General features: G+C 37.4%; 1 protein-coding gene and 1 long non-coding RNA gene across 4 annotated transcripts in view; both read right to left on the reverse strand.

Annotated features, from left to right (window-relative positions):
* LOC128996467 (dnaJ homolog subfamily C member 13-like) overlaps positions 1-5505 on the reverse strand; it is a 57977-nt gene extending 52472 nt beyond the window's left edge. For 2 of the 3 annotated variants that reach the window (XM_054421823.1, XM_054421822.1), the window contains exons 1-2: positions 5329-5503; positions 1493-1568 (exon numbers count right to left, since the gene is read on the reverse strand). In XM_054421823.1, coding sequence (XP_054277798.1) covers positions 1493-1560 — 68 coding nt within the window. In that variant the 5' untranslated portion in view covers positions 1561-1568; positions 5329-5503. Of the gene's footprint in view, positions 1-1492; positions 1569-5328 lie in introns of all 3 variants that reach the window. The other variant, XR_008491048.1, reaches the window with a different exon arrangement.
* Positions 5506-11026: 5521 nt separating this feature from the next.
* On the reverse strand, positions 11027-13939 carry LOC128996915 (uncharacterized). Its single transcript, XR_008491072.1, has 3 exons — positions 13032-13939; positions 12424-12524; positions 11027-11208 (listed from the first exon to the last, which is right to left on the reverse strand). It is a non-coding gene; the product is annotated as an uncharacterized LOC128996915 (long non-coding RNA).
* Positions 13940-14611: the final 672 nt, after the last annotated feature.

Consider the following 14611-nt stretch of genomic DNA (forward strand, 5'->3'; position numbering starts at 1 on the left):
GATCTTATTATATAGACATATCCCCATATGATGGGTTTTTTCAAAATGAGAGTGTTTATGAATTGGATAATTTAGCATATTTAGGTTTCAGGTAAACTATGAGTGAGTCTAAATTAATCAAAAAGGGTATATTTTTAAATGAACAAAATTTACTTTTTCATAGATGTACGTACCGGTACACAGAAGTCAATGGCATTATTTTTAATTCCTTAAAAGAATGACGACAGCTTGATCCATATTCTGCCCCTATCATCACTCTAATAATACTTTTTTGGACTTTAAAAACTTTGCTAATATCCTTTTAGTTTCCCCACAGAACAATTCCATATATCGAAGCAGAGAGTGTATATAAGCATAATAAATCATTTTTAATGTTGCTAGTGACACTGAATTTTGAAGACATTTACTTGCAAACCTAAAAGAAGTCAATTTACTAACCAAATATTGAATGTGTGATTTCCAATTGAAACTTTTATTATCTATATTAATCCCAAGAAATTTATATTTATCAGTGACATTAAAATCCGTTCCATTGAGTTTTTGGTTTTTATTGTTATTTCTGTTGTGGAATTGCATAATGTTAGATTTAATTTAGTAAAAGTTCATTAGATTCAAACCATCTCTTCAGTTCTTTTAGTGTTAAAATTTTCAAAGTGTTTTCTAATGCAGATAAAAAAAATTCGCTTTTCGCTACTACCTACTTCAAAAGACATTGAGATTCTGTATTTTTTCATAGGGATTTAGCATTGTAATAGTGTTATGCCAATTAAAACCCCCAGATGTAATTGATTTACTAGTAATGTCTCAGTATTTCAGGGATTAAGTTTTGAAGTTTTAGGAAAGGGCTAAGTAAAATAATCAGAATTTGATCGGAACTATTTTCCTTTAGGCCTACCTATATCAAGTAATATTCAGTGTAATCTTTACTCAATAATTACAACTGATATGTTTCCCTTTGCAATGTATTTTTTAATTTCCTAGTAGACTGTGGATAGCTTGTTATAAACACACGTGCCAAGTCTTTTGTTTCTTTTTTCCTTGTTATTTTGATCTACCAACATGGTTAATTAGCAACCAATACACTGATTATTTAACAAGAAAACCACAAGTTCAAACATTGTGTGATATCTTGAAAATACTTCACTTTTAAATTCTACTTGAGTTGTCTGCAGATCTGGAAGTAGGAAAAACTTTTAAAGATTTGAAAACTCCGAGTAGAAAGAAGGGAACTCCCCATCTAATTTGTTGTCTCCAGACCATTCAGTCACCAAATCTAACAACTAAGTAAAGCAACGTTACAAGCACATTTTTCCCCTTCTTCAATACATTTATTACATAAACATTGGGATGGAGGTTAACTTATAGCTGCAATAACAATGAATCACCACATGTTGTATATAGGTAGGCCTAGTGTTTTCTTATGTAAGCACTTTCAATCACAACAGTCTTTTTTTTAAGTAGGCCTAAGGTTGAGTTTACAGTATTTACTTACTTCCCCTTCCATGAATGTTTTATGACAAAGTAGCACACTACATCTTCGTTTTCTGGTAAGGGCATCATCTTGGCATCTAAAAAAAAAAAACACAGGATTAGGTTTTGGAATTTTGTTTGAGTTTAAACTTATCTTCATAAAGTGTCGAAATTCCCTTTTTATAGAAAACATTATTTCGACTAGCTTAAGCCTACAGAATCACTTGAAATATTTCTATAGTCAATGAAAGGTAATTTTTTAATCAACGATGTTATTCTTCTCATAATCTAAGTTAATGATACTCTCTTCAATTAACCTCCACTTAGCTTAGCAGACTAGCAGCAGTGTTTTTGGTATTCTTAAAGTTAAGTTACCATAGTTCTAGTTGTAGTGAAGTGAAGTGACGTTGATTAAAGGCCTATTGCCAACGACAGAATAAAAGTTAACTTAATAAAGTACTTACTTTTGGTTGCTAAATGATAACAATGAAAACAATCAGCTACCGATCAACTTCACCCACAGTTTATTCTACTTTTAAATGTGTGCAGTTTACAAATACGTGTGTCCTACCTTAGGTTAACTTATTCAATGTTAAATACAGCATCCTAAGTAATTATTCATCATTGAGTAAGATATGATTTGTTTATGTTTGTATATATATTTAAAAAATAAAACTATCAACAAGTATTTAAACACGTCGGGGGAGCGAGCTGGTCTAGTTTAGTTAGAGCGCGGGACTCTGGTTCCTGGGTTCAAACCCCGCCAAATCACCAATGGATTTTATCCAAGTGATATTGCCGTAACCCCTAGGTCTAGCCTGAAGTAATGTGAATTTAACAATTCCGGGCTCGTGCCTAGCGTCCTAGGACAAAAAAAAATTAATAAAGTATTTAAACACGTTGCTACCACAATAGTAGCCTACTAAATTTATCATAGGCTACGGTAGGCCTACATAACTTATGGACCAGTTACACACATATGCGACGGCCAATTTCTACCCATAGACTGCCTAGGCATATAGGCTTTGCGACAGCTGGTAAAATTAAAATAGACTGACGACGCGGATTTGCGTTGGTGTCCAATGTTATTAAAAAGCTTAGGGCCTATATCTCCCAACAGTCTGTTTGAAGGGCCTAAGTTTAATTTCTATGCAGTGGTCTACAGGAATGTCCGTCACATTTATGTGCGTCACTTTGTCTGTGGATATGATGATTTAGTGATGTGTCAACAGATTTTTACTTTGCTGCATCACTGGCCCACGGTTAGTGTGCTGCTACTGTTAACCAAGTGACACCCGGTCTATGTGTAATATTAAAATGTATACCTTCGGTCCTTGGCAATGACCGTAGCGTCACATATAGACTTATGTGGCGATCGGTAGCAAGCATGTTAACACTTTTAATCAAAAACAAAATAGGCCTAGGCCCTTTAAGTATCTATACTTTACTGGTATTAACTTTAAGTTACAACTTAGGCCTAACTTAAGTTTAAGTTAACAAAACAAAGAGGCCCCTAATACAGAAAAACGTAATCAATGATAACTTAAGAAAAAAACTAAGTTAAGGACAAAAAAAGAAAAAGCTTTGTTGGTTGTTATCTAGGGGTACAGTTTCTTAACTGGGCTACGCTAATATTGATTGAAACTAGGCCTATCAAATTGAAAATATTGATTATGTAATAATTGATATTTTAAAATGTATCTATTATAAAATTAAACTATCATAACCTAACCTAAGTTAAGTTACCCAACCAAACTTGCTGATGGTGAAAAAATCGCATGAAGGTTTACTAATCGAATCGATAGTTTCAATCAATATTAGGGTAGCCCAGTTAAGAAACTGTACCCTTATCTAGGGCTATGGTCAAATCAAATTCAATGTGATATTAGGCCTAGGCCTAGTAACTTAAGAATATTGAAACGAAACGTCAGGCCTGGTAGATCTACGATCGATGCAGTCGAAGTGTTCATAAGTCACGTACTTGCTGGCTTTGAAAGCGGAAATCCCACAGGCGCAGTCCTCTGTGATTTGTCAAAAGCCTTTGACTGTGTTGATCGTAATATTCTTTTGCACAAATTGGATTTTTATGGAATCATTGGCAATCAAAATTCTTTGTTGAAATCATACCTCAATGATCGGCTCCAAAAAGTTTCGTCAAACAACTCATTTTCTAATGTAACTGAGGTTAAGTACGGGGTACCACAGGGATCGGTACTGGGCCCTCTACTGTTCCTAATAGCCATAAACGACCTTTCCTCAAATGTTGAATGTAAATCCATCTTATTTGCTGATGATGTAACCTTTCTCACAAACAATTTAGTAGGCTACTTACTGAAATCCCAGTGGCTGCTAATAATATTCTTAATCAGGCAAATGAGTGGTACAAAGCCAATATGTTGATAATGAATAGGGAAAAAACTCAAACTGCTGTTTTTACTTTGACAAGTGCTGGTAATTTAGAAAATGAATTCTCTCAGTGTGTTAAGCTCCTGGGTATGCACATAGATTCGAAACTAACATGGCATGAGCATGTCAAACACCTATGTAAATCGTTACACCGAATAATATGTTTAGTTAGAAAGTTAAAAGTCAGCATATCCCCTGATTGCTTAAGAATGGTTTATTTCTCTCTTTTTCAAAGTAGAATTGTCTATGGGTTGATGTTTTGGGGAAATTCTAGCTCCATAAGTAGTGTGTTAGTAGCCCAGAAGAAGATGTTGGGAATCATCACTAACTCTGACACAAATACACACTGCAAACCTATTTTTTCACAGGAAAAAATTCAAACTGTAATAAACTTGTACATTTCTGCATGTCTCTTACATACCAAAAAGCACCTAAACACTCTCATTCTCCACAGGCACGTACACAACCATGGTACATGAGGTCAAAACAAAATCTGCAGACCCTACACAAGACTGACCAAGGTTCTCACGTCCTTCGAAGCTACAGGTATTGACCTTTTCAATTGCTTGCCTTTTTCAGCTCAGCATGTTAGCTTAGGTAGTTTTAAGAATGTGATATATGCATGGTTGATAGTAAGGCCCTTCTACAGCCTTAAAGAATATTTTGAAGCAGACTTTAGCTCCATCAATTTTGCATGATGTTTTTAGTTTTTTTTCCAAAATAGCCACTCTTATTTATTTTTGTAGAATGAACACTTATTTTTATGTTTGCTTTAGTCAGCATGTTTTACTATTGTACTTATGACTGTCTTGTGCATTTCAAGCATCCATGACAAGATCGATTGCATGTAATTTTGCCTAAAGATCAATAAATGTCTTATGTCTTGTTACCTACACCCATATTTATTGTTATTCATCCGATATATTATGCCTATCGGAGGTTCTCTGCGGGACTATACCCTTTGAAGATGGCCTAGCTTATATTAGGTAGGCTACTGTAGCCTAGGTTTGTAGGCCTACCGAAATTTAACATAAAGTTTAGGCTTAGGCTAGAAGGCCATTGAGGCCTAAGTTTACTTATAAGTTAGGCTATACCTTGGACTTGAAAATTTACAAATTGTAAGTAATACCACACAAGTAAGATTAGGGCCTAGGCCTAGAATACCTACTGTGACGCCACTAGGATGCATAGTAGCCTAACTTTTAAAGGCAAATATGAGTGAAGGGTGAGTGAGATGACAGCTTTGTTAGCCTACTAAATTCACCTCGAAGATGTTTTCAATATTTCAATACTTACACCTAAACGGCCAAAACGATAATTCCATTTCGTACATAAGGCTTAATCATTTATACGGCTTAAAAACTAGTTCGGCTGAATTCTTCGTTGTTGTCAAAATAAAAGATAAGGTTATGCAGTTTCAAATGACATAAGTTTAGGCCTATCTAAGATTACCTTAATCGTTGAGTCACTGGCAAAAAACTCACGCACGTAGTAGTGTGATCTTTTAAATTAATGTGCACAAGTGTTACAATGTTTTTATCCAGTTTACCATAAACATGATAATTTCATAGGGCGCTGTGCTACAAGTTAGTATATGAACTATGAAATGAACGACGAACAACAGACTCAGAAAATGTCACCAAAACCAAAGCTAAACCACCTAACTAAACGCTCCGGCTCCGGGTTCGAGTCGAGTCGAGTACGTTCCGCCAATCGTGTTGGCTTTTGCTTACAATACGATCGGTCGCGATGGGGGGAGGACTCGTAGTAGGACGATGACGTCATTAATTAGTTCAAATTTGCTCCACAAGCGGCGCGCCAGACAGACCCGGGATGAAGATGATGACGTCACCGTTTCTCGCGACTCGCGAGCGGAGAGACAGAGAGCAGGCGTAATCAAATTCGTCTGCTACTTGATTTGTCAACTGTTGAGTTAGGTTAAGAAGCATTAATTTACTTGCAATAAGGTTTTTTGTAATAATTAGGCCTACAGTTTGATTAATTAAGTTAAGTGGATGTTAGAACGTCAGTTTAACTCTTGAGAGTAATTAAGTGAACATAATTTATTAATTTAATAAGTTAAGTTAGCTCTTAAACTCAAGTAAGTTAGGCCTTAAAACTATTTTTAACTGTGGGTGTGGGACATTTACATTAGTGAAAATATGACACTGTGACAAAACACCTTTAAATTTTAAATGATGTATGCATAACTTAGGGCCTAACGATTTCATTTCAATAACATCCAGTCAGTAACTTAGTTGGTTACACTTAGAGCTATCCCAATTAATTTTGATAACTACTTGGCTGTAACCAGTAAAATAAAAAAAAACTAGGTTAACATTAAAAAACAAGCTCGAAGCCTTTGAATTAAGGCTATCTAACTTAGGCCTAACTTAATCATTTGAGTTGTTAACAAATCAGTTGATAGATAAATTTAAAAACCTTGCCTACTTGGTCAGAATTGATCTGAAACTAAGATGCCAGATATAGTCTGTGGAAATACTGTAAGTTAGCATCTAATCACAGACAATATAATACTTTTTTAATACTTTAATACATTAAAGTATTATATTGTCTGTGATCTAATGTTCTAATAAAAAGCAAGCCTCGACTTGAAAACTAGGTTTGCTTTTATAGCAGTGAAAACCAGTTGAGCGTAGCAATCATGTTTCATGGTTTTTAATGAAACAATAAATATAAAAAAATGTTTATGGATATAATACAAAATACAAATGTTCCCATACACTGCACTGCTAGCCTTTACTACTTCCTTCAGCTCTTCCTACGTCGTGGACCTGTTTCCCTTCCTTCCCATGGCATTTTAGGATAGCCGATACATTAATCTTAATGCCACAAACGGTTCCCACACTCAGCACCTTTACTCAGGGTGTCTAGTAGTCGGGAAAATCGGGAAAGTCGGGAATTAGTATTGAATTTCAAAATGGTCTTGAAAAGTCGGGATTTAGTCTTAAATTTGATTTCAAAGTCGGGAATTTTCATGATTTTGCCGCGATCGTCGTCTTGCGTTTACGTAACCGCAAAAGCCAATGATGATGTCTACACGGCCTCGGGAAATGTTCCGCGATAGTGGACGACGACGATGACGTTTTCCGAAACCACGAGAGCGACGATGACGTTTCTGTGACAGCGGGAGACGACGATGACGTTTCTGTGATAGCGGGAGACGACGATGACGTTTCTGTGACAGCGGGAGACTACGATGACGTTTCTGTGACAGCGGGAGACTACGATGACGTTTCCGTGACCGCGGGAGACGACGATGACGTTTCCGTGCCCGCGAGAGACGACAATGATGCCTACACGGCCGCGGGAAAGGTTCATGATTTTGCCGTGATCGCGGACGACGACGATAACGTTTCCGTGACCGTGGGAGATGACGGTGATGTCCAAACAGCCGCGGGAAATGTTCATGATTTTGCCGCGATCGCGGACGACGACGATGGCGTTTCCGTGACTGCGGGAGACAACGATGACGTTTCCGTGACCGCGGGAGACGACGATGATGTCTACACGGCCGCCGGAAATGTTCATGATTTTGCCGTGATCGCGGACGATTACGATAACGTTTCCGCGACCGCGGGAGATGACGGTGATGTCTAAACAGCCGCGGGAAATGTTCATGATTTTGCCGCGATCGCGGACGACGACGATGACGTTTCCGTGACCGCAGGAGACGACGATGATATCTGCTTTGGCCACGGGAAATGTTTATGATTTTGTCACGATCGCGGACGACGACGATGACGTTTCCGTGACCGTGGGAGATGACGATGACGTTTCTGTGACCGCGGGAGATGACGATGATGTCTACACGGCCGCGGGAAATGTCCATGATTTTGCCGTGATCGCGGACGATGACGATAACATTTCCGTGACCGCGGGAGATGACGGTGATGTCTGAACAGCCGCGGGAAATGTTCATGCTTTTGCCGCGATCGCGGACGACGACGATGACGTTTCCGTGACCGCGGGAGACGACGATGATATCTGTTCGGCCGCGGGAAATGTTATTGATTTTGCCGCGATCGAGGGAGATGACGATGACGTTTCCGTGACCGCGGGAGACGACGATGACGTTTCCGTGACCGCGGGAGACGACGATGATATCTGCTCGGCCGCGGGAAATGTTCATGATTTTGTTGCGATCGCGGACGACGACGATGACGTTTCCGTGACCGCGGGAGATGACGATGACGTTTCCGTAACCGCGTGAGATGACGATGACGTTTCCGTGACCGCGGGAGACGACGATGATGTCTACACGACCGTGGGAAAGGTTTATGATTTTTCCGCGATCGCGGACGATGACGATGACGTTTCTGAGACCTCGGGAGACGACGATGATGTCATTGATGTCTACAAGGCCGCGGGAAATGTTTATGATTTTGCCGTGATCGCGGACGACGTCGATCACGTTTCTGTAACCGCTGCAGTCAATGATGATGTCTCAACGTACAGTACGTGGAAGATTTCATGATAAAAAAAACCAAATTTGCTAGTTAGAATTTTTGATTGCTGCATTATTTCTTTACTTGAAAACACCACATTGTCATAATACTACTTTATGACAAAGACAGGGGTTGGTGTAGTATTATTCAGAAAATTTTGTTAAGCTTTAAAAATTGGTATCGGTATCAAGAATCGAGAATCGATACATTTCAGTATCAACACCCACTAATTGTTGAAAAAACTAGTCTTGAATAATCTGGAATTAGTCTTGAAAAGTCTGGAATTAGTCTTGAATTTTAGAATGGAAATAAACTAGACACCCTGTTTACTACTTCCTTCACCACTTCCTATGTCGTGGACCTTCTCCCTTCCTTCCATGACCTTAATGTAACTGCCATAAACGGTTCCCACTCTGCACTGCTAGCCTTCACTACTTCCTTTTCCCCTTCCTACCTCGTGGACCTAATTCCCTCTTCCCTCCCTTCCCATAGCATTTTAGGATTGCCGATACATTAGTCTAACCAGGGCAGCGTTAAGGGTCAGTGAAGCCCTGGTCAAACCCAAAAGCAGCGCCCCCTTTTTTCCTAGTGCGGGCGGGCGGTGGTTGGGGGGCACCCCTAAACCTCCGGTGCCCCTGGGCATATGCGCAGTCTGCCCGTTTATAAAAGTGGGCCTGAATCTAACTGACACAAAGGTTTCCCACACTCTGCACAACAATAGGTTGGTGTGTTGCTACAGAAAATAAAATGAGTGTTTTTTATTTAAATCTTGAACGCTTAATATGAAATAAACAAATTTGTCAAAACAAAAAAGTAAATCGGTTGGTGGTCTAGGTCTTATCAAGAGACCTGCGGCAACAGCTTATTCCCCATTTGGAAAATTCACTAAAATTAGGTGTAATGGCGGAGGCCGTATTAAATAAAAATAAGTAGTTTTTTAAACGATAAATACTTACCTTATACCATTGTCTATTGGATAATAGTCAAAGCTTATACCTAAATATTGAGAACTCACAGTACCTAAAATGTGCTGTGGTCAGGGAAATTAACAGAATTCCGTCAGGGAATTCTGTTAATACACTCACGTCACTTAAGATATTTTTGTGGGAACCCAGTTCAAATACCTTGGGAATTACTGGTAAAAGACTTAGGTCGGTATGAACTTACCTGTTCAAGAGGCTTCCCAGGATTTGGGATGACAATTGATTGTACCCTTTAGAAATGAGCTGGTACATATTCCAGTCTTAACATTGTATTAAATAACATGGTAAAAACTTAATTCCTTTTTGTGGAAGCTCTATAAATATTTTGCCAGTTATGAGGTTGTAACCAGGAGCCTTGTCAGAATGAAGATCGTTGACGATGATTGATTTCACCTACGATGATATTTACTTCTGCAATGAGAAGTCAAGTTGTAATGGAGACTACAAATACTCAAATATCTCTTCCTCGTTGTTTACTTCTGCATTTGATTTGAACACATCCTCAAAGTATTGAGCAAAGGCTTCTCTGTGTTACATTTGGCCCAGGCAATTAGACTTTAAAAAAAAGTTAATTTAAAGCTTAGGTCGTTTCATAACTCACCAGGAAATGCAGGCTCCCCCGGTGAAACAAGACGTCGCGAAATCTGCCAACTTACCAATATGGGAGCCGTGTTCGCGACTGGAATGCTATCCACCCCCTTAGCAAAATATGATGCTATGTAATAGTAATTTTTAATTTGGGTAATTCCGTTTGATATTAGAACAGTTTGACAACGAAACTTGTGTTTCCGTGACTGGAAAACTCTCCCCCCTCCCGATCTCTGATGTTAACATGACGTAGGAACCTGCTTGGGGGGGGGGGGGGGGGTAGTTGTCCGGGGGACAGTCTTCCGGTGACCCACTCCCCATAGTTAATAATCTTAGGCTTCGCCATAGGTGATAGAGATCGGGTACTTCTCACTGATGTACTTCTCATACCAGTGATTATTGATATTATATAACAACCGCTTTAAATGTTAAGATGACCTATTAAAATGTTTATCAATTGGATTCCTGCTATTTTGCCAGATTCTTCTCAAAATATATCCATAAGCATTAAGCAATCAAACTACGTAAAACAGTTTACTTACAGTATCCTCCAAAAGATCAACAAGGAAATTTTGAATTTTTTTTTTCTCCGTTACCAATAATTGTACAAACACTTTAATGTACTAAATTATTTTTATATTTTTAAGCTATTCAAAATGGTTTAGAGAAGAATTGGGAATTTTTATGTTTTGAGGGTCAAAAATTAGAAAAACCCCATAACACCCTGTTCCCATAGTCTGATCATGCTGGTTCGGGAACTCATTCAAGTTTATCCTGCCCTACACCTTCAAGCCAAATCCAGACAAAATTACTTGAGTTATCACGTTCACGGACACATATATAGTTGTTATATATATATAACAATTTGAATGAATAGTTTTTTTGGCCTCTAAGGACATCAAAATGAAAAAGTATATCAGTCCCGGGTCTAGGTCTGATCGTGCCACCTACAGTGATAGTTAATTCTCTTAATACATTCGATATGCTTGATAGGGTCACATAAATATATCTTAAGACTAATATTTTCTCACTACTTAAACCAAAAATAGCAATATAGGCCTACCTTGGACAAATTGTAAATATTAATCAATTGAAACAAAAGAGTTGTTGAAATATAGTTTTATTTTTAAAACACACATATTTATTTTCCAAAGCTAGCTTTTAAAATTTAGGTGTTAATTTTGTAAAGTAAAAGAATAAATTGTTAAATTAAAAATAACTATCCTTGGTCTTTGTTTCCAAGTGTTGGGTGTTGCTTGGCTCCAGAACCAGGAATATTGTCCCATTTGTTCCTAAAAAAAATTGAAAAACTATAGTACAATATGGCAATGTACATTGTTGTAACAATATTTTTGGTCTGTAGACTGGCATAGATTTAAAACATTGACAAATTGATCGGCTGTTGGCAAAATATTTTTCCTACAGTTACCTAACAATGTACATGTTCTCTCACTGATTTTAGAAATCAAAGTGGCCAATTCGCTCATCAGTGAGACAATGTTAACATTGTCTCACTCTAATTACTTTGTCTCAATCACTCCAGATTTGCAACGTGAAGGCACGAAATAGTGAGCGTGTAACATGCAGACAAGGTCGTATGCGCGCAAAATACGTTGGCAGCACTGGCTGTAAATCAGCTGGTCAGCTGTTGTATCATTAAATGTAATATTAAAAGTTCACTTCTGTGTAAAAATATGTCACATTTCTTTACCATTTATTTGTTTTATGGTAACTGTAGGAAAAATATAATGTACAACTCGAGTGCAAAGTGCAATTGCCTCACTCGAGAAACCATTCCACACTCGCCTACGGCTCGTGAGTAAGTATTTCTCTCGAGTGAGTCAATTGCTCCCTTTTCTCACTAGTTGCACAAATAACTATATTAGAGAGGAAGAAACAGAATAGACACATCTCTTCTGACTGCAACACTTGAAATAATTTTCACTCTGTAAAAAACATTCATCGTCAATTTTTTATGTTCTGGAACTTAAGTGTTATATTTTTCACTATGCCAAGTCATAAACTGTACCTATACAGTAGAACCTCGCTAATTCGAAAACCTATATAATTAGAAATGTTTGTCTGTTCCCCTCACAAAACCTCTAAAATTAAAAAAATAATATACCGATAGTACAAAGTAGTTTTAAGCTTAATACAGCCTCTACAATTTGAATTTTGTTGCCACAATTAAAACTGTTACTTCAAAAATTCGAAGTCAACCTCTACAATTCGAACTGCATTACCGTAAGACAAAAAATATCTTTGTTGAAACATGAACTGACAATCCGACCCCCAAGATGTGTTCATTAGTCTCCATTCTCTCAAACTCCACACTTAAAACTGGGACCTCCACAATTCAAATTTTATTTTTCTGACCTCTATAAATCAAACTCTCTACATTTTAAACTTCCCATAGTTCGAAATATATTTTCTTTCCTCTGAAATTCGAATAAGCTAAGTTCTACTGTACTATAAAAGCCTACTCACTTACCACTACTAAGACTTACCTTGTATTTGGCTCAGACCTCTTGATTTGGCTTGTCCGAGCCAGTATTTGATTAACTGCCTCTAACTCAGGGTGTGTCGCTTTAGCCGAAGATGCATGAGTCTAAACATAAAAATAACACAAATTTGTTAGTGATGGGTTGAATTAAGATTAAGATCATAAAATCAAAAATAAATCTAAAAAAGTTGTTGGCATTAACAAATTTAGGTAAACATTTACTTGATCCTCTATAGTCTATAGGCAGCCTACATATTTTTGAATGTGACGAGTGACTACCTGAAGAAACATTTTCAAGAGGATAGCTTTGCAATAGCCTACAATTTTATTAAAATGGTAAATTAAATCTTCTCTAGCTGGAATAAACATGATTTAATTTTTCCCAAATACATGTTGGTACATACTTGTAAACCAACTATCATTAAACTATAGGAAAGCCTCGACTGTCAGATGCTTCAGCAAAAATTGATAGCGGCTCTGACCATTGCAGTGATCTCGTATTTGATTGGCTAAGCCAAAAGGGATCCAGCAAGAGACTACCGTTGACTTATCACTATTGACATTAATGCACACATGGATATGATTACAAAATAATATATTAACTGTTCTTACCAAATAAGGTGTAATCTTGATTTAAAACAAAGATCAGAATTCAACACTCGTTTCTTCTTGAACCGTACTGATCAGATGTTACTTTTGATGCCTTGCATTTTGTTGAGCCACCTTCAAGGAATCTGTAACAAGACAATAATAACTTAGTGTAAGTTAAACATAAGTTATCGATTTTTTTTGCCGAGGCATAGGCTATAAATTTTAGGTAAAATGGTGGTCAAGTTCATTGGGTTAACATATATCATTTGTCTCAAAGAGGTGAAAGGTGAGTTAACTTAGTCTTAAAATTGATCAAGATAATGCTTTGACTTAATGTAACCAAACATGCATGTAGGCTAGCCATTTTTAATTCATTAAGACATAGTTGAATGAGCCACTTCAGTAACTTTGTCGTTCTACAGCCAGTTTATACTGACACCCGCAGAGCTTCCTGGATCAAACTCACTATCGGCTTAGTCATACAATTTATTCATCCTTCATCCATCCCTTGCGATCAAACTGTTTTATGCTAACTTACCGACAAGTGTTCGTGCCCTATATGTTACCTGAAACAATTTAAATGTGTATATACTTTGCCAGAGCCTACTCTTAATTTTAGGCCCTGGTAATTTATTTTATAAAAGAACATTTGACGAGCCACTTGCATTTCATAAAATCTGAACCACATCCGTCAGTTAGGCCTACGATTAAAACCTAAGTTGTAACTTAATAGGCCTAAGTTAAGTAAGTATTTGCCTTATCTTCAAGACAGTTTGTATAAAGCACTGTCTTTATTTCCGAAAATACAATACAAAGTTTTAACAATTTCGCTACTGTTAGAATCAGCTCCGCATTACAAGACAGCAAAAAGCAGGCAGCTCCAGCAATACCTTGTTTCTGTTTAGGTGATGAGACCTTCATGAGGCTGAAAGTTCTAAATAACTTACTGTTGTAATGCCTTCAAATGCCAATTCAAACTATGAACTATGCCTAACTGATAAATAAAAAAATAAGTAGCAAATAACAAGTTAGTGTCAGTAACTTTGTAACAGAAATCTTGCAATAATAAATACTGTTGTAAGTAATGCCAATTCAAACTATGAACTATGCCTAACTGATAATAAGTAGCAAATAACAAGTTAGTGTCAGTAGTAACAGAAATCTTGCAATTATAATAAAAATACTAAAATTAATACTCAACTCTTGTCTTCTGCTGCACCGATCGATGTATCAACATCAAGCCTAAAAAAAAGTAAAGTTGATGACGTCATAACGGTGTCGGCTGCCTGACTAGAGTGCTGCCCGTGGAACAAATTTGAACTAATTAATGACGTCATCGTCCTACTACGAGTCCTCCCCTCATTGCGACCGCAATACGATACAAGATACAACAGATTTTGTTCATCAGCTTGGGTAAACGTCATACTCAGCTGACAGCTGCTGCTAGCAGAAAAGTTGTTAATGATGCAAAGAGGTAACTGACTAAGATACTATCATAGACAAAACATACTATAAGTAAGTCAGGTAACTATTATCACATCCTATACATACATACATGATACATGATCTCTCCCTCCGTAGTCCTTTGCCTTAAGGAATTG

The sequence above is a fragment of the Macrosteles quadrilineatus genome, unplaced genomic scaffold (genome assembly GCF_028750875.1).
Source record: "Macrosteles quadrilineatus isolate MER2022 unplaced genomic scaffold, UCM_ALF_1.0 Scaffold_6__1_contigs__length_79288215, whole genome shotgun sequence".
NCBI lineage: Eukaryota > Metazoa > Arthropoda > Insecta > Hemiptera > Cicadellidae > Macrosteles > Macrosteles quadrilineatus.